The sequence below is a fragment of the Toxorhynchites rutilus genome, chromosome 1 (assembly GCF_029784135.1).
Source record: "Toxorhynchites rutilus septentrionalis strain SRP chromosome 1, ASM2978413v1, whole genome shotgun sequence".
Taxonomy (NCBI): Eukaryota; Metazoa; Arthropoda; class Insecta; order Diptera; family Culicidae; genus Toxorhynchites; species Toxorhynchites rutilus.
This window is the reverse complement of record NC_073744.1, coordinates 45,072,851-45,091,538: the sequence shown is the minus strand read 5'-3', so window position 1 is coordinate 45,091,538 and position 18,688 is coordinate 45,072,851. Positions and strand designations below refer to the sequence as shown.

The 18,688-nt window shown below is 39.0% G+C and overlaps 1 protein-coding gene across 3 annotated transcripts in view; it reads left to right on the top strand.

Moving 5' to 3' along the window:
- The first annotated feature begins 8,533 nt into the window (after positions 1–8,533).
- The window catches only part of LOC129779049 (homeobox protein Nkx-2.1), a 72,397-nt gene continuing 62,242 nt past the window's right edge, over positions 8,534–18,688 (top strand). The window contains exons 1-3 of one of the 3 annotated variants that reach the window (XM_055786320.1): positions 8,534–9,249; positions 9,791–10,023; positions 10,562–10,657. In XM_055786320.1, coding sequence (XP_055642295.1) covers positions 9,212–9,249; positions 9,791–10,023; positions 10,562–10,657 — 367 coding nt within the window. In that variant the 5' untranslated portion in view covers positions 8,534–9,211. Of the gene's footprint in view, positions 9,620–9,790; positions 10,024–10,561; positions 10,658–18,688 lie in introns of all 3 variants that reach the window. The other 2 variants (XM_055786306.1, XM_055786313.1) reach the window with 2 other exon arrangements.

Here is an 18,688-nt window from a genome sequence, read left to right as displayed (position 1 = left end):
AAAGGCATTCAAAATCAACTTACAATACCAGGTGTGCGAATTTGAACTGTCCAGTTAATGTTTTAGATGTTGTTGTTGCAGGGTTGTATTGGGTTGGGGAAAAAGAAATGTCGTATATTAAACATATCTTGTGTTGTACTTATCGCCTCGAGTCATACTATACGGCTATTTAAAGACGACAAGCTGTGCCAAACAAGTGTCGTTTTGACAGTGTTGTGATTGTCCTTTTCAGTCTCAAGTTATAGCGCGTCAAAGATGGAGTCCACCAAGCAAGAAATTCGCCATATTTTACGTTCTTACGGCCGAAAAAAAATCGTGTAGTTTATGGACCCGATACTGTAACGATTCGCACAGCATAGCGTTGGTTTGATCGATTTCGTTCTGGTGTAGTGGCTATTGAAGATACACCCTGTACCGGTAGGCCAATCGTCGTGGAAACCGATAAAATCGTTGAAATCATCCAAGTAGACCGGCATGTGAGCACTCGCTCGATTGGCCAGGAACTGGGTATTGACCATAAAACCGTTTGGGACCATTTGCAGAAGATTGGATTCCAAAAAAAAACTGGATGTATGGGTGCCACACGAGTTGACGCAAAAAAATCTTTTAGACCGAATCAACGCCTGCGATGCACTGCTGAAACGGAACGAACATGACCCATGTTTGAAAAAGGTGATGGTGATGAAAAGTGGATCACGTACGACAACCTAAAGCGAAAAAAGTTGTGGTCGAAACGCGGTGAGCCGGCCCAAAACACCGCCAAGCCCGGATTGACGGCCAGGAAGGTTTTGAGTGTTTGGTGGGATTGGAAGGGAATCATCCACTATGAGCTGCTCAACTATGGCCAGACCCTCAACTCGGTTCTCTACTGTGAGCAGCTTGAACGTTTGAAGCAGGCGATTGACCAGAAGCGGCCAGAAATAATCAATATGAATGGTGTTGTTTTCCACCAGGTCAACGCTCGGCCTCACACATCTTTGATGACCCACCAGAAGCTACGGGAGCTCGGATGGGATGTCCTATTGCACGCAACGTATAGTCCGGACCGGGCTCCAAGTGATTATCATATTTTCCGGTCCATGCAAAACGCTCTTGGTGATACTAAGTTGGTCTCAAAAGAGGCTTGCGAAAAGTGGCTGTCTGAGTTTTTAGCAAATAAACAGGGGCGTTTTTTTTAAGGGGGGGACAATGAAGTTGCCTTCTAAATGGCAACAAGTTTGCGAACAAAACGGCGCATATTTGACTTAAAGTGGATAATTTGAAGTATGTTAAATAAAGCGTCAAATTTCGATCAGAAATACGACATTTCTTTTTCCCCAACCCTATATAAGATTATTTTCAGACACAATTCTCGCTCAAGATTTCTCATCCACTTGCAAATAACATGTTTCTCCATTACATGGAATTAATGTTTTATACAGAAAATATGATAGAATACAGACTGCTCTAAATCGGACAATTCCTTTCTCGAGTTCTGCTCCTATCAACATCCGGCGATCCTTTTTTTTTGGTATAGGTAGAAGAAGATATGGGAGTGCGTATCATCACATCAAAATCCATTTCCAGTTTCGAACAAAGATCAATTTCGCAAATGAACTAACAGCACTTGTCACTATTTAATTGTAGAACATATGGGAATTTTATTTTCCGAATTTTCCCTTTTTCGATCAGAGTTATCGGAAAAATTTCAGTTGTCGTGTTTGGTTGGAACATGTTCGGTTGAAATATGTGTAAAATTTTTATGGGATATCCCATAAAGGGGTGTCATACCATCATAGAAACATTTCTCCTACCCAAAAACCCTCACATCCCAAATTGTGCTTCATTAGTTCTTGTGTTATGCAGAAGTTTGTATTTCGTTTGTATGGCAGCCTTCCTTAGAGAGGGGGGTGGACAGTCTAACCATCATAGATTATTTATTACATTTATTACATTCTAAAACCTTCACATGCGAAATTTGGTTTCATTTGCTTGATTGATTCTCATGCAGAAATTTGTGTTTCATTTGTATGGCAGCTACGTACTTCGCGCTCGGAATAGAAAAACTCGTGCCACGCTATGAAAAATGCCTCGAACGCCTCACTAATATCTGAGAATGATCAAATAAAAATCTTTCAACTCTTCATGTAGCATCGTGAATGCAGGTTTTTCAGCCTGGAACAAACGATTCAATCTGGCGATCAGGGGCAAAACAAACGTCGCACCGTCCGACGCGAATCCTTTCAGACGATCCTTGTAAGGAATTTCGTCCCTATGAAACTAATCAATCATTGCATTGTGAATGCTTTTAAGATCAGCAGCACCAAGCGATACTGCGGCGTAAAAGTCGTCATGTACCTCAATGTTGCTTTGTTCAAATGTAAGAAACTTCACAAAAGGAGAAAATCTGTACCAATCTGTACTTTTTAACGAAAATCTGCCCTTTGTACCGTACAGAATCTGTACCAAAAATAACGAAAAAATCTGTACCATTCTAGATAAATCTGTACGTGTGGCAACACTGGTTATGAGCACGAATGGTAGAATGGAAATAACGTATTTTCACCGCTTTTCTGTGTACGTTCGACAGAAAGAGAGAACATATAAACGTTCAATTGATGGTCGTGTTTGCGGCTATGTGTTTATTCCTGATGTGACTGTTGGAACTGAGAAATGCATTCTTGGTCACATTCGCAATACATATTGAGCCGTAACTGTCGCGCAAGGGCAGTATGTGATGGTTGAGAGAAATGTCGACCGTTTACAACACTATATCTGGAGTCAATGTAATGGGAGCGAAGTCCCCATTTAATGAGGATAAGGAACCGAAGCGGCCCAAGCCATCAAGATGATGCGATCCGAGTCGACCGCCGATCCGCCGTCGGAAGCCAGACCCCTAGCAAGGTCCGAGCTTAAGCGAGGCTCGGACGGCATACGTTTAACTGGTGCATTACGTTTTCCCGGTCAGTTATAGGTATTTTGGTTTGGATACTGTATCACGCATACGGTATCACAGACCGTCTTATACCCATGATGTTTTTTTCCCACACCACAATATTTATAGCCTACTACACTTTTTCTGAGTGGTTGTTTCTGTAGGAGTTGTTTTCTGGGGAGATTTATTCCGGAAACCATCATCCACATGTTGCCCATCGCGGCATGCTGTTAGACGCACCATCGAATGCAAATGGGGGTTCAAATGGAAGCAGGGCGAAAGTTCAACCCACAATACAGGGATTCAGTCAACATTATGGGGCAGACTACGACAAAGTTTTTGTGCCAGTTGTTCGTCATACCACGTTACGTATAAGGTAAAACGAAGGCAGTGACCTGCTTCCAAGCAAGGCGCCTCTATATATACCAGGTGAAACAATCATATGAAATGCACTTTCAGCCATATGGGAATTGCTGTCGGTATTGTTTAAAAACAGCATCAGCACGCTGCCGGCGGCTCTCTACAAACTGCTACGATGCTTATTCGAACGATGCCTACTATGTTCGACTCTCGCGAATTTATGTGAAAAAGAAGGGATGATTTTGTAGAATTTCATTCTCATTTCCACGACTCTCGCATATGAAAATGCAAAAATGGCATATCCTAGCAATAACAAAACAAACAACCCCCGCTCCACAAACCGTAATACCCTTCTTATTGAAGTGATGATGTTGCTTCACCTGTTATACATTGATATAAGCGCCTTGCGGTTGAATATAGGTCGTGGTTTCATTCGGGTGATATCTCGGCTTATGTCCAATCACTACAACCTAAACGCGCATCTTGGCTATGGCTACCACGACATCAAGCATGTTGTCTGGTCGTGTATCCGGTTCCATGCTGCCCGCTCTCTGCTTTCCAGAGCACTGAGGGCACTAGGCAGACAATCGGATATTCGCGCCCTGGATATCTTAGGTAGCCGTGATCCTGATCTTCTGCTTCATCTATACCTGTTCCTCAGAAACGCCGATGTCAACGTTTAATGATGTTTCCTCTGTTGTATCCCTGTATCATATCCCTCCTATCCAATCGATAAACTTTTTACTTAGTCGCGGCAATACATACACATACTCTTTACAGATACACAGGTCGAAGGTTGTGCAGCCCACTGATCATTCAACAAGAGCCGAAGGTTGTACCGCTCATGACAACTCTACACGAGCTGAAGATTGTACCGCCCAGTGACCATTCTACCCTGGATTCCTCGAGTCAAGAGAGATGCACCGCGATTGATATGAGGTACATACTAGGGGGCGTCGCTGATCAATGGTCAGTTGCACCCCAATAGGAAGTATCCCGTGTCGGCCACACATACATAGTACTGGAGACTGCAACATCCCAATTATGAGAATCTTTGTAATACTAACCTCGAGCCAACCGCGAGTAATCGGTTACATATTACTAACATAGTTGTAAGACAAAAATTGTCAAAATATTGGACTCCCGGCCCGTCAGGGTAACGCCACATGTGCCTTAATAAAACATATATTTTGGGAAAAAAATAAATAAATAAGCGCCTAGATTCCAAGCAATCAACAATACCGGAGGGTAGGCCATGAACTGAGTTACCCAACCCAGCGTGACTGAAACTAGTTAAAGTGAAGTCGTTGGGGCGAATGTAGCAGCGATCGGAAATTCAACAGCAGATATGTGTTCCAACGGGTTTTTCAATAAGAAAATATAAATAAGCTACAAAAGTTTTTTTCAAATAAAACAAAAAAGGTTTTGGATATCAATGAAATTCTTTATTCATGTGAAAGTACATTTGATGCCATCATGTATGGAACTCGATTTATTTTGCATGGCCACCACGGGCACGCTTGCAGGAGTCCAGACACTGAACCCAATTATGGACGGTTCTCAAGAATAAATCGACCGATACTTCTGCAATTTCACGTTCGATATTCGTACGAAGTTCATCAATCGTCGCTGGCTTGTTGGCATAGACCATAGACCGGACGTAGCCTCACAGGAAATAGTCTAACGGCGTCAAAACGCACGACCGAGGCGACTGGGCCATTTCGTGAGATAACAGGCTCACCAAACTTGGTTTTCAATAAATCGATTGTTAAATTAGCCTGGTGGCTTGTGGCGCCGTCCACATATTGTCCAAGTCCATATCATCCAATTCGGGTCAAAAATATTCGGTTATCATTGAGCGGTAGCGATTCCCATTCACAGTAACGGGCCGGTCTTGATCATCACGGAAGAAGTACGGCCCAATGACGACGCCGGACCATAAACCGCACCAAACCGTAATTTTTTCGGGATGCAATGGTGACTCATGGGGTACGTGTGGATTGCTGCCTGGCCAATAACGCATATTTTGCTTACTGACGAAGCAATTCAGCGAGACATGAGCCTCATCGCTGAGGTGGTTTTTCGATGAAAACCCGGATCATTTTCAAGTTGTTGCTCAGCCCAATTCACGAACATACGAGGCTTCTGGTGGTCAAGCGGCTTCAGTTCTTGCGTCAATTTGATCTTGTAAGGATAGAGGCCAAGATCTTTTCGCAAAATTCGCCACAACAACATCACAGAGATACCCAACGCTTGAGAACGACGTGTGAGAGACTGATTTGGGTCTTCCTCAATTGGTGCGCTGACGGCAGCAATATTCTCGACACTACGGGCACTTCTTTGCCTCACTGGCACGGGAACATTTTGTACTGTTTTGTACTGTACAATTGAGCGTTTAGTACTGTTTTGTACTAGACGCTCAACTGTTGATCTGGCAGGAAGATTATGACGACCATAAATTGGACGTAGCGCTCTTAAAGTTGAGGCCATTGACTCCGAACTTCGGAAGTAAATTTTAATAATCTCGACTCGTTGTTGGATCGTATATTTTTCCATTATGAAATGGCAAACCTTACTGAAGAGAAATGTCAAGAGAGTGGGAAAAAATATGGTGTCGTTTGCTGTCCTTATCGGTCTACTTTTGTAGCGTCCCTATTGAAATACCCGTTATTTGAATCATCCAGATTATATATTCGTGAATGGTAACTTGCATGACACATTGCGTATTCACAGATATCTAAACTGTGGATGTAGCTGCATGAAATCTCTGATATTTTGAATTGGATGTTGTTAACAGCTAACGAAAACATGTAAAATGACGATCGATATGACTTTTAATCTTTTCAAATGGATATGGGTAACTATTGATGTGTTATAATTAATCCATCATTTCGCGTGTCGTGTACCGGAGATTATTTTTGTTCAATGTCTCGATATTGTCATCGTCAGTTATGGTACGAACTATCCGACAGCCCGGTATATCTATATTAATCACAAGAACGGAATATCAATCTTGAAAAAGAATTGGAAAATGTAATCTCAATATTGTGAATGCTCAGAATATACTGTCCAAGACATAACGTAAGTCAGCCCAAAACAAACACAAAATTCAACTCAAATTAGCCATGTTGAGAAACAATGCTCAACGGAACGAGAGAACTGAATTCGAAAACACGGTACACGAAAAGCTTTGATGCTAATATCCAAATGTAGCATCCTTGATATTCCTTTCGCCGAAAATGAAACGCCTGCTAAATCTCCCATAATGAAGCCATTATTGAAAAAAGCTGCTGCTGCTGCTGCTTACGTTGTACCAACTTTCTAGTATCCATAGGCAACGCGTTGAAAGCACCGTAAAACGTTGTATGGAGCATCGACAAAAAAAACCCCGACTTCTGAAGCCGTGCGGCGGCGGCGGTGTTCTCTCCGCTGCGTTCAACGACGAGAAAGAGTGGCCACTCCAAAGCTCGCTAGACCACGCTCAAGCGTACTTTATTGACACCTAGTTTTCGTTCATATCTTATTGCCCGATCGCCGGTCATCCGGTGCTTCCTTCCATCTTTGCCCAATAGCCATCGCCCGAGAAATATTTCCGGTGCTGCAGCAATTCCCGTTGAGAAGTAAATTTCTATGACCAAAAACCATAGGAAGCGGAAGGTGATGGAGGAAAGGACACGAACCGGTTCGGCGGTGGGATAGTGAACAAGCCTTGGCGCTGATGTTTTTTTTGTGTGTGAGTTGATGCTGCTAAAACAAACTTGTGTGCCTCCCTTAGCACTCATTACACGGAGCTCAGAACGTCTATCATGTTAGTTATACACATAGCGTCGAATACCTCGCGCTGTCTGTAGAACCACGTTCACAATAATATGAATGAGGCTTGCGTGTGGAGTATCCACTTAAGTGTCCTTTTTCACTTTCACCGCGTGACCGACAGACGGTCGTGATGACCTGACGACGAGTCAGCAGCACCTCGTCTAACGAGGACCAAGATGTTCCACCAAATAAATGGTGAAAAGTAAAAAAAAAAACTAAAAACAATTAGAACATTGGCGGTGCAATGCGGCACCTACTTCTAGACCCCCTTCTGGAAAAATCGATAACTTGCGTTTCTTATTTTTGACGGAAGAAGTGTGTTGTGAAAGTCAGCAGCTTTTATTCGTCCTTTGCACAACTAAAGTCGCACTATGGGGAAAGGAAAACAATAGAGATGAGTGAGCGTAAAGAATTGCAAAATAAGCTTCTTCTTACTCGCACCTACTTCTTGCTGCTCGAGTCGCGTTCTCTTTCACAAATGTGTGGTGCTCTTCAGTCACGGCGGGGGAGAGCTTTATTGTATTACTCCACTTACACACTCTTGAAAAATTGTTACTGCACACATATTTCACTCTTCACAGTCGCATAAATCGAATCATCATTGAGATCACACAGAATCCACTCCTGGCGCGAGCGAGCGAGCGGGATGGCGAACAGCGCCGGCGAAATAGGCCCAAGACAATAGTGTGTAGTGGGCTTCCCTCTGTACTGCACAGAATCCGTGTGCGGTGTGTGCCTGTCGGAGTAGGATGCGGAATTGCGGCATTAGAGAGCATAGAACAGAGAAAAGAGCGAACACATAACACAATAACAATTTTTGGTTGGATAGTTGTCATTGAAAAGACACGCCTCTCGAGTGTCTTTATAAGGACACTCGAAAACCAATCGGATGGTTAATAAGAGTTGAGAGAGAACGTTAAGAGGGAGAGAGTTTGGGTTGCATGCGAGCGGGAGAGCAGTTTGTGTGTGAGTTGCAATATGCGAGCGAAGCGAATGCCACCGACTCAGGTGAGAATTGGAATGAACGAGGGAGAAAGAGGGAGAGATCATCCTGGCATGAGCGATGAAAGAGTACGGCTGGTGTTGCGAGGGGTGTGGCCGGAGTGATGATAGTGTGTGAATACAGGCGCAATGGATTCCAGCGGCGATTTGGGCATTGCAGGAGCGAATGAAACGCAAACTAATTGCCCGATGAAGGACGAAAAGAGAACAAATGTTTGACCGGGAAGATCACATTCCGGATGGGGTTGTATTGGTTTTCAGTTATAAATCATCTGGCGGAGAGAAAATCATTATTATGAGGTTTCATTCACTCCCGCCAGAGAAGCTGTGTGTCAGAGCAGGAGGCTGTGAATGTATTGGAATGAGCAGCAGTGGCTTGTGTTTTTCTTTGATTCCCTTTAAGTGCGCGGCATAGCGTTTTTAGAGAGCTATCAGATGCAATGGTAAAAAGCATACTCGTCAGTATATTGTAGACCTCTTAATACATTTGACGGATCCGTGTCGAGTGGAGTATCCTCGCGCTCTCTCACAGTGTGGCGGAGTGTGTTGTTACAATCCGAGATTCCAAGTTCCCAGCGCCAGTGCCAAGTATGTTCTGTTCTGTTCTCGATGAACCTTGAAGTTGTCGTGAAACACTGTGAATTTAGCGTTGTCTCTTGTTCAACGTGGCGCGCGCGCGTGTCGTGGTGTAGTGTCCCAAAGTGGTCCATTATTATCCATCAATCGATCATTTATTGTTATTATTGCCACTAGATTGCAATTGCCAAGCTAAAGAGTGATCCGGTCGTCATACGCGCGGGAGACTTTCTCGAGTGGAAGACTTAAGTTCAAGTACTGAGTTATCGTAGCTTTCCCGGGCAAGAGTGCGGTGTCTGGTGTATTTGACCATTTATTATCACGATAGCATCCTCGATTGATACTTTGGCCAACAGCGAGAATACTCGTGACTAGTGTTTGCCTGTGTTATGCTCCCCGGAACACACTCTCGATTGGCGTTTGAACAATTGCCCTAGTTACGAGGATTATTAAGCCAAGGTCGACCAGTGTCTAAAGTGTCCGTGACAGTCGATATATCCTTAAGGTGTGTTCCAGTAACTTTTGATCAGGACGCTCTGAGGCATGACAAGGTGGTTCGTTTCTACAAACAACAAAACATTGTACGTATAATACGAAGTGCATGGTAAAAACAGAAAAAAAGTTTATCGGTGTTTGGAAGTGTGCTCCTGTGTTCACTAATTAGGCTCAGTACATGTCAACCACACTTTCCAGTGTATCTGGAGTGTATCCAGAAGATTCTGAGCAAGAGCATGGACTGTTGCCCGATTTAAATGGTGTTGATTTGGTTATGAGCTTATCGCCGAAAGGAAACCACCATCATCACCATTTGACCAGTTTACAGCACTTGCAGAACCTTCAGCATAACTCGTTGCATAGCCACTCGACGCCTTTCAGCGTCACAGACATACTGAGTCCAATCGAAGAGTACCGCAAGCTGGAACTTAGCGCCAATCCGCCGTCTCCTTATAGGTTAGCAGAACCACCCTTGCAAAATCTTACACCCAATAACGTTACCTTTCACGTTTCTAACGCAAATATACTTGTGTATCGTTTGTCATTTCTGTTTTCCGTATTTTCCACACTTCACTCCGCCCACCATTGTTATATGCGAAAACGACTAACGCGTAGATCCAATTCCAGCGGCGGGAGCAGCGTCAACTCGCCAAGTGCTCTCGGTTCCAACACGTCGGCTGCAGCAGCTGCCGCCAGCAATATGGCCAATCCGTACGCAATGGGTCCGCTGTACCACAGCCCGGGTGTGCAGAGCTACTGTGGCCCCACGGACAACCTCTCGCTCGCCGGCCACTACACGGACATGCGGAACTCGGCCGCCGGTTGGTACGGGTCCACCGCCAGCGATCCGCGCTTTGCAAGTGAGTAATTTTCTGTGATTATGTCTATTTTTAGGGGACCGGGAATGAGGCACTAGAAATACATCCTGGTCATACGATTTAACGCTGACCGAAACAGGCCAATTTTCACCAAGAAATAGTCTAACATAGGCTATCACTTCTTCCTAATTATTGTCACTTCATGGGTTCATATCTTACTTATCTGACTATTTATTTGGTCTAAAATAACGTCTCTCAATTCTTCCACCTAATAATAACTATTGCGAATAGATCAGTTCGTTCTAAATTTTGGAAAGTCGTAGTTTTTAGAATCAGTTTTGAATACTTCTTTCAACTTAAGCATATATTCGCTTAGTCTCATTCGAGCTTTATGTTTAGCGGGATTCCAGTCTAGCAAACAAACTTATTGTAATCAAGCTGGAACTGAACATCAGCCATTTTGTTAGGTCGTTGACTCGTTGCTCGTATGTCCCGCTTTACCACTAATGTAACCAATATCTCAACTCTCCGTCCAGTAGTGAGACACACTAAATCGATTTTCGCAATTTATATTTCCCAGTGCAAAAATGTGACACATGGAAAGACGTTTGTTTGCATTCCCAATTCGATGCGACCTCCCTTAACCACTGTCAGCGGCATGTTTACAACGAAACTTGTAAGTAAACAGGCAAATAAGTTTTCTGACACATTTTTTTTGTTGCATAATTTAGCACTGCGTCTGTTGGAATACGAATTGAAAAGTTTAAAGCCTCTATAATTCAACACTCCTTGGTCTCCTTGTGACAAATCTCAAATATGTTGTGCCCATCCATCACACAATCGTGACGTATTTGAACGCACGAAATAAAAACAAAACAAAGGAGGCCACATTTGCGTCTTTGGATGTATGGAGTCGCCGTCCACATTTGATTCGGGTCAGTGCGTACTCCCTTCAGAATTGCACGCCGGACGGCATATTAGAACTTTTAAACCTTCAGCTAAAAATACTTGAAACGTACATTTCTTACTTGACCATTATTTAAATAAATCAATATCCACACCACAGTTGCCATAATAAAATCTGTGTTTTTAGGCTGAAAAAAATTTTCATATTTGTTTTTTTATCGAATTTTTTTTTATTGACATCTGTATTAAATTTATAAGGCCAAAGCATAATCATAACTTCAATATTATTGATTAACATAGTTATTATGAATTTGACGATGTTGATGGTATCGTCAGAGTGGTTGTGCACACCGTAATGGTTTTGAATCGGGGCACTTTTTTATTATATTCAATATCATACCATAACCATAACATCTTTTGTATGTTGCATTAATGTGACTGATAGTTATTATTGTATCAATTCGGTGTAGTGTCAAGAATTGTACATAGCTGTTGACATAAAAAAATGGCAAAAATCAAAACAAACATTTGTGTTTCACAAACCCATGTTAATAATAAAAAGTAAATTCAGAAGATGACGGATCGGATCAATGTAAACGATGAAATTTCTTATTGAAGAAGTAGCATAAATGTGTCCAGTATGAAAAGCAAAAGTTTCCGGATTTCAAATCATGAATAACAAAATGTCCGGATTTAAAATTACGGCACAAAGAAGAAATTTACAAATTTTTGAACGAATATAACATGATTTTGTAGAATTCTTTGATTCGTAATATACATGGAAGCCTACTAATTGTATAGGAACTGTAAATTTTCATCGCCAGCGCTTGAAAAATGGTCATAAAGTTGTTTTGAAGCCATGTGAGTCTACGGAAATTTCAATTTAATGTATTTTTTCCAATTCATCTGTAATATTGATATATATGCTGTTTATCAGAAAAACCACAGGAAGCTGAAACATTTCATGAATGAGATAAACCAGGGTCATGCGGATAGAATCAAATTGGTTGTCAAAAAGAATCCAATAGAAATGTCAAAAGAGATCCAATAATCAGGAGGGGGAAAAAGTGTTACTTTTCTTTTAATAATCCACTATATAGAGAAAGTATTGCTACTAAAGGTGAAATTTAAAAATCAACGAACTACATTTTTTCATCAATTAATGCTAGCGTTTCAAATCATGAGGGTCCATCTGACATTTTGGCAGATACTGAAATTTCAGTATTATTGATTTCTAAATATATATAAACTTAATTATAATTCAATTTTATTTCTCGCCAAATGTTGGGTGTTTATTATTCTGAACGATAAAATTATATTATTTGAACTTTTTTCTTTCATTAAAACAACTAAAACATACGAATTACACAAATTACAACATTTATTTTAATTCGATTCGGTTAAAAAAGTGCAAAAAAGGTGCAAGAAATTGATTTTTCTAGCAAAATGCACTTGAAAAATAAATTTTATTGACTCCGCATGACCCAGGGATAAACAAATAATCTTCTAGTGGGGAAAAAATGTTTTTTCGTGGCTTTCAATCCATTCCCGTATCAAATAAGTGTTGTATGAAACAGAGCAACAGATTTTCTGCAAGTGGTGAAATAATCTTGGAAGAAAAGCTTTTTTTCTGATAAAGATTTGATATTATTGTTGATATTGTAGTTGAAATGCTAGGAACTTTATAAACAAAAAATTAGGCGAGGGTGAACTACGTGTTCAAAGTATTAAAATAACATCAAGTACTAATTTTCATTCAAGTTTCAAAAATTTAAAACTGCTTTAATCTGGTAGAAAGTACTCGTAGATTGCTTCACATATACGGATAAATTAGTTTGACGTTTGTTTTGCGTCAAGCCAAGATTGCCACTTTTGCACATGTCGATTGTATTTGAGTTGTACGGATTACAGGATTCGTTGTTTTCGATCGAGTCGCGAAATTCGATTGAATTTCAAATTCGATCGGATTCCGACACAGGGGTGTATATGAAAATATAAGTAGTTTTTTTTTCACCTGGCCGATCGCTATTGGAGAATATTATCTTGAAGCTTCAAGGACAGAATCTGCCGAATCCTGATCGGGCGACAATTTTTGGTATTGAGCTTTAGCTGCCGATTACTTGGAATCAAAGCAGAGAATCAACACTTCCCGCAAATGGAGATTATATGGCATAAAATCAACCAATTTTCACACAACCGAGAGTATATGACGCCAAAAAAAAGTCTCTAATTTGTCAAAACGGGTTGTTGCCTAAGATTGCCATACAGCGGGAACTTAGTTGTGTACCTAATTTGATCTATAACTTCTTTCGAAGGTTTTTTTTAAGGTTTCAGCTATTCGAATTACTTTGAGTGGTGCAAAGAACGCTGATGGGCGCGAAAAAACAACACTCACATTTGAAACCAATGTATTCCAATATTAAAAGTTTTTTCAAACTTTTCGGTATTCCAGTCAGTACTACGTAAAAGTAGGTAATTAGTAGACCATTTTGCCATTTCAGTATCGTTGATTTATTTTTTAGAAAAACAAAAAATGACTTTTGTTCCTAAATGGGTAAATATGGGTATTTTTGGGGTATCCAAAAGTACCCTGTTTTACCTAATGAAATGAATATATTCCATAACAAAAAAAAAAAACGAGTGAAAAAAATCAACACACATTTTAAATTTACATATACAAAAATGTAAATTTACATATACAAATCAAAAAACAATGCGAAAATCACTCCAATCGTTCCATACTTGATCGATTTTCTCCTTTCACCATTTTTTTTTTGGTCATAACTCAACTGCAAACACATTCCCAGCTGAAGTTGACAATGTGGATGATAGATCAGAATCCCATCTATCGGTTTCTATAACAAACTCAAATTGGAACGTTTTTGTAGCTGAGTTATTAACTAAAGAGTTCTCACTCCCGACATTCTTCTAAAAATGGAAATAAAAGTGACGAACCAGCCGAAATGTGTTGAATGTCACAATAATAGAGAGAGAGAAAAAAAGAAAATTGATGAAGAGAGAATCGATCAAGCCATTAAACATTTCTCTAAACGGTACTGTTTCGCGAAATTAATTAGATTTTTGGTTGCAAAAATGCCTTTAAGCCTACAGTAAAATTATTTTTTAAATACATATTCATGATAAAAAATAAAATAAAAAAAAACCAAAAAAAATTCAGGTATTGTTGCTGACTCATATTCCGAACAGTAAAAATGCAATTTAAAAAAAACATTACTTTTGAACTTCTGGACCGATTTAGATGATCGATATATCAAATTAAATTAGCTAGAGTTTTTGAAAAAACATTATACCCGCAAAGCAACTGGATTTCGTCTTCGTAATTATCGATTGTATTTGTTTTTTTTTCTATAATTTTCATGGTTTCGGGACCAAGAGCGCTATAATTTTATATATTTTTTTTTCTTGAAAACGAGGTTTTTTACATAAGATATCTTAAAATCAGAAATGTGATTCCTGCCGTTTTTGAGTTATGATTTTAAATGGTCCAAACAATCAAATTTTCCTCTTTTTCCATAAATGGTCTCGAAACCATGAAAAGTAATGCAAATACAATCAATCGATAATTACGGAAACTTGATTGACAAAATTGACTGTACATCAAAAAGTACGTTACGTAAGACGATTCTTTTGCTTCCATTTGAAAAATGAGAAAAAATTATACTTTTAATTTTTCATATTTTATATAAAACATCTAAAGTGGCAGATTTAAGAAACATTTTGAGAGTAGAAAACTTAACAGTCAGTGGTTTTCAAGTTGTTTTTAATATTTGTATCCCGAAAATGCATTCAAAAACTTAATTCTTTTCTATAAATTAAATTGAAGCTCTCTGAACGCTCTAGAAATTGTTCTTCGACACCTAACTCCTATATTTTCTAATTCCGCTGCAATATCATTTTAAGGTGAAGGTGGAAGGTAGCCATTGTCGTAGTATAGGTAAACCCACGTGTTAAAAATGGGGTAATAGTGTTTGTGAGAGAAGAGCAAAGCACACGTAAATAGATCAATTCACTTATCAGACTGTGTGGCGCTTCATTGACACGAGTCTTTGAATACATTTGAAAAAAAATAACAATTCAATACTAAAGCAAAATGTATGAACGATATGTTCCGATGAACAATTGCAAATACAAATATATATATATATATATATATATATATATATATATATATATATATTTATATATATATACATATATACAAGTTCTTCCGCATAGTAACTCGATGTTGATAATTCGTTAATATTTTCCTTCGTTGATCTTATTGCACATGTTCAAGTTGGAGAGCCTTAACCCTTCTCTTCGTTGGCCGAGGCATTTTGATTGAATGTAATACTGTTCCGTTTACTGTTTTTTAAACCATAGGCAGCCGTGGCGGTGTTACGAGCTCTGAAATACAATTTTCTTACCCAATGTTAAAGTTGCTAAAACTTACATTATAGACCCATTACACGAAAAAATAATAATTGTATTGATATCAACACAATTTTATTCTATTGATTTTCATGACATGAAACTCATGAATAACATTTCATTGAGTGGTTTTTATAGTTGTTTCGATGATGTTGTCTGGCATCAGTGTCGAAGAAATAACGATGCTTTCACCAATACAAACAAAACCATTGCCGAAAATTGAAAAATGAAAATTTAACTTTAAGAGCACTAGCTCGAGTTTTCCGATGTTTTTCACTATACAGTGCGACGGCAGATGAAAATTTAATATCTTGTGAGTGATCGATTAGAGTTCGTTTGATATTACTTGATGGGAAGTGTGCGAAAACGATCATTTTCTTCACACTGTTTCGCAAAATTATTGATTTTCGGGTGAGGGGTGAGGGAGGTAGATGAAAGAAATGAGCGCCATTGTGGCAGCCATTTGTGGCTAGCTTCCACCTTCACCTTAAATAATTCCTGGTGAGCTTTCAATTAGAAATTTTCAAAACCCACGATTTTCACTCCATTGTACTCATAATAACCAATTATCTTTGTAATATTACTTTTTTTTCTTGAAAAAAGTCATTTTTGAAATATTTTCAAAAATACTATAATAAAATATACTGTATATAATAGAGTTAAATCTGTTACTTCAGGAATCCGGTTTCGATATTGCGATATTGCGAAAACCTGACCATGAAAATCAATTTCGCTCTCGTTTGTTTACGCCTGCAACCTATGTTTGGCAAGGAAAGAGCTTACATACATATGTTTGCAAATGGTGTTAGGTCTTTTTATATTATTGCGCCAGAATTGGACTGCCCTTGAACCCTAATTTGTGAACTATTACTGTCTTCGCCTGAAAACAGAGTGTTCAAACATCTACCGCTCGGAATATGAATCAAGCCTCGAAACTTGATTCGAATTCCTGATTATTTGGTACGTATTCAAAACTTTTCTGGATTATAACACATACAAATATTTGTAAGAATCATGCTTGCACACCATTTGCATTAGATTTATATATCTAAATCATGTAATTAATGCATCTTGTTGACCTCAATTCTGATCATGATTTGTCCGATGCTTTGAGGTTTGTCAACTTGATTACTATGGCGGCCGCTTGGCGAGTTGCAAAAATAAATAGCGAATTGTTCAGCTTCAACCCCAGTGCCACACTAACTGCTGTCAAAACGTGTTTTTATCCACTCAGTTTCAACATAGTGTCGCACTAGGCTCGCCCGAAAGTTGTTAGTTTCGTACTGAGATGTTTCACGGGTTGGCACTCGGGTTCACCAATACAACTATACTGAACTGTCAAGTTGTATTGTTTTGGAAAATCTAAAAATAAAGACTATGAAAATGGAAAACCTGCTGCTTTTCCTTTTTTTTTTATCGATATCACGGAAACACATTGAAGGAAAACTGTGTCCAATGATGATTTTATATTATAACAGTAATTATTTTTAAAAACAAACAGGAAATGCATCGACAAATGGTTAAGTGAGTGCCAGGACTACATGTGTTAGGTAATCAAACAATATGAAGTAAAAAATTTTCATTCAAACATTTATATTTTTACACTGCACTTGGCCCTTCTAATCTGATAGAGAATAATTTACCCCCAAGCACTAATATCGCCACCAGACGTCGACACTGTACATTTGTCGTCGCATATATAAATATAGGACTATATAACGCACACCAACAAACCAAGGCATTCGTGAAACTGAAAACGTTTTTTTATTACAGAGTCAGTGTGGCACTAACTCAGTTTGAAAACGAATTCGCTAAAAGTTTCTCTGTGTTGAGTGCTGTTCACCTTTAAAATGCTCAAGAAAAGGCAACATCATGAAGAAAGCCTAAATTACGAATGATATTTTTTTTTATCCCATTTGTTTATTTCAGGCTCACTAGCATTTTAGCTGTAATAGAGCCGAATTTTAATCGTGTACGTGTCACATGTTTATCATATCTATAATTAGCACATTACACAGTTGCCATTTTTCGGCGTTATAGTATTCCTTCTATACCATTGCATATGGTACATTGCATTTCACAGTAGCCATTTAGGCGTAAGAGTATTCGTTCTGTTCTTCCATTGTCCAGTTAGACCGGACAGCGGAGACAGTTGGTATGATCATTGTTGAGTTGTTAATAGAATAGCAGCAGCCCGATGTTTCTTGCAGAGCAGAGCATTTGTATGGATGAATCGATCTTATTTCGACCGTGGATCGATCTCCATCGCTGATGATTGTTGCGTGGACGTAGTTATTCTGTAACAACACAAAGATGGTCAATGAGGGCCCTGAGTTTTGAACTCACGATCGATCGCTTACTAAGCGAACGCGCAACCAATGTGGCTACGGAGACCCCCGAATGATATATTTGATAACAGTAAACTCAGAACAATGAGAAATGCAACTTCTACTTGAAAATTCTCACTTCGATTTTAATGTATCTAAATGTGTTTTTAAACGTAGAATTAGGAATATTAGGTAGTATTTAAGATTTGTCAGTCTGTGAGATGTTTTTTTTAAATCTAAGACGAAGTGAAATAAATAAAATAAAAAAAAAAAATTCTAATATTTTCGTTCGAAAATAGTAATTTTTCAAACAGGACAAACCATGATCAAACCAAGAAAAATTGCATATTTTAAACGCCTTATGGTATTATTAGAGATTTGGGGATTTTCAGCAGAACCAATTTCGTCTTGATCACATGTGATTTTTAAGGGAGAAGCATCGATTTGCATTTACTAGTTGCGTGAAAAAACTCAAAATCAGACAAGCCAACATCATTTACCTTAGATCAATCCCAAAACAGCAAACCGACAAATTAACCAATTCTACGTCCAGTGGAACATGATGGAAAATGAAGTTGAGGCGGAGACTCTTTGAACCCAAATCGATCGCAAAAGATATTGTTAATTTTAAAAGAAGATGGAGGAATGCAACCAATGCCGTTTTACAACTGAAAGGATTGGCATGGGAACATTCGATATTACTTATTATTATGAAGGTTCACTGATGGAATAAAACAAACGACAAGTTATCTCTAATTTTGTAATTTTGTTGTTGTTTCGACGTGCAAAGCTTTGAACATTACTTGTCGAAAACTCTACATGAATATTTACCAAGTATATTAAAGCTAAATCTGTACTATATTGTAAATGCTCTGTAGCATGAATCATTCGTTCCATATTTTACACCTAGTATACGATCAATTGGATACATTTTCCACTCAAACCCCAGCTATAATCATCAATAGTTCAATCGTGTTGGATCAATTTGTTTAATTCCTTTGGTTAAAATTGAGAGCATCAAAACCATTTATCGAATTTTAACC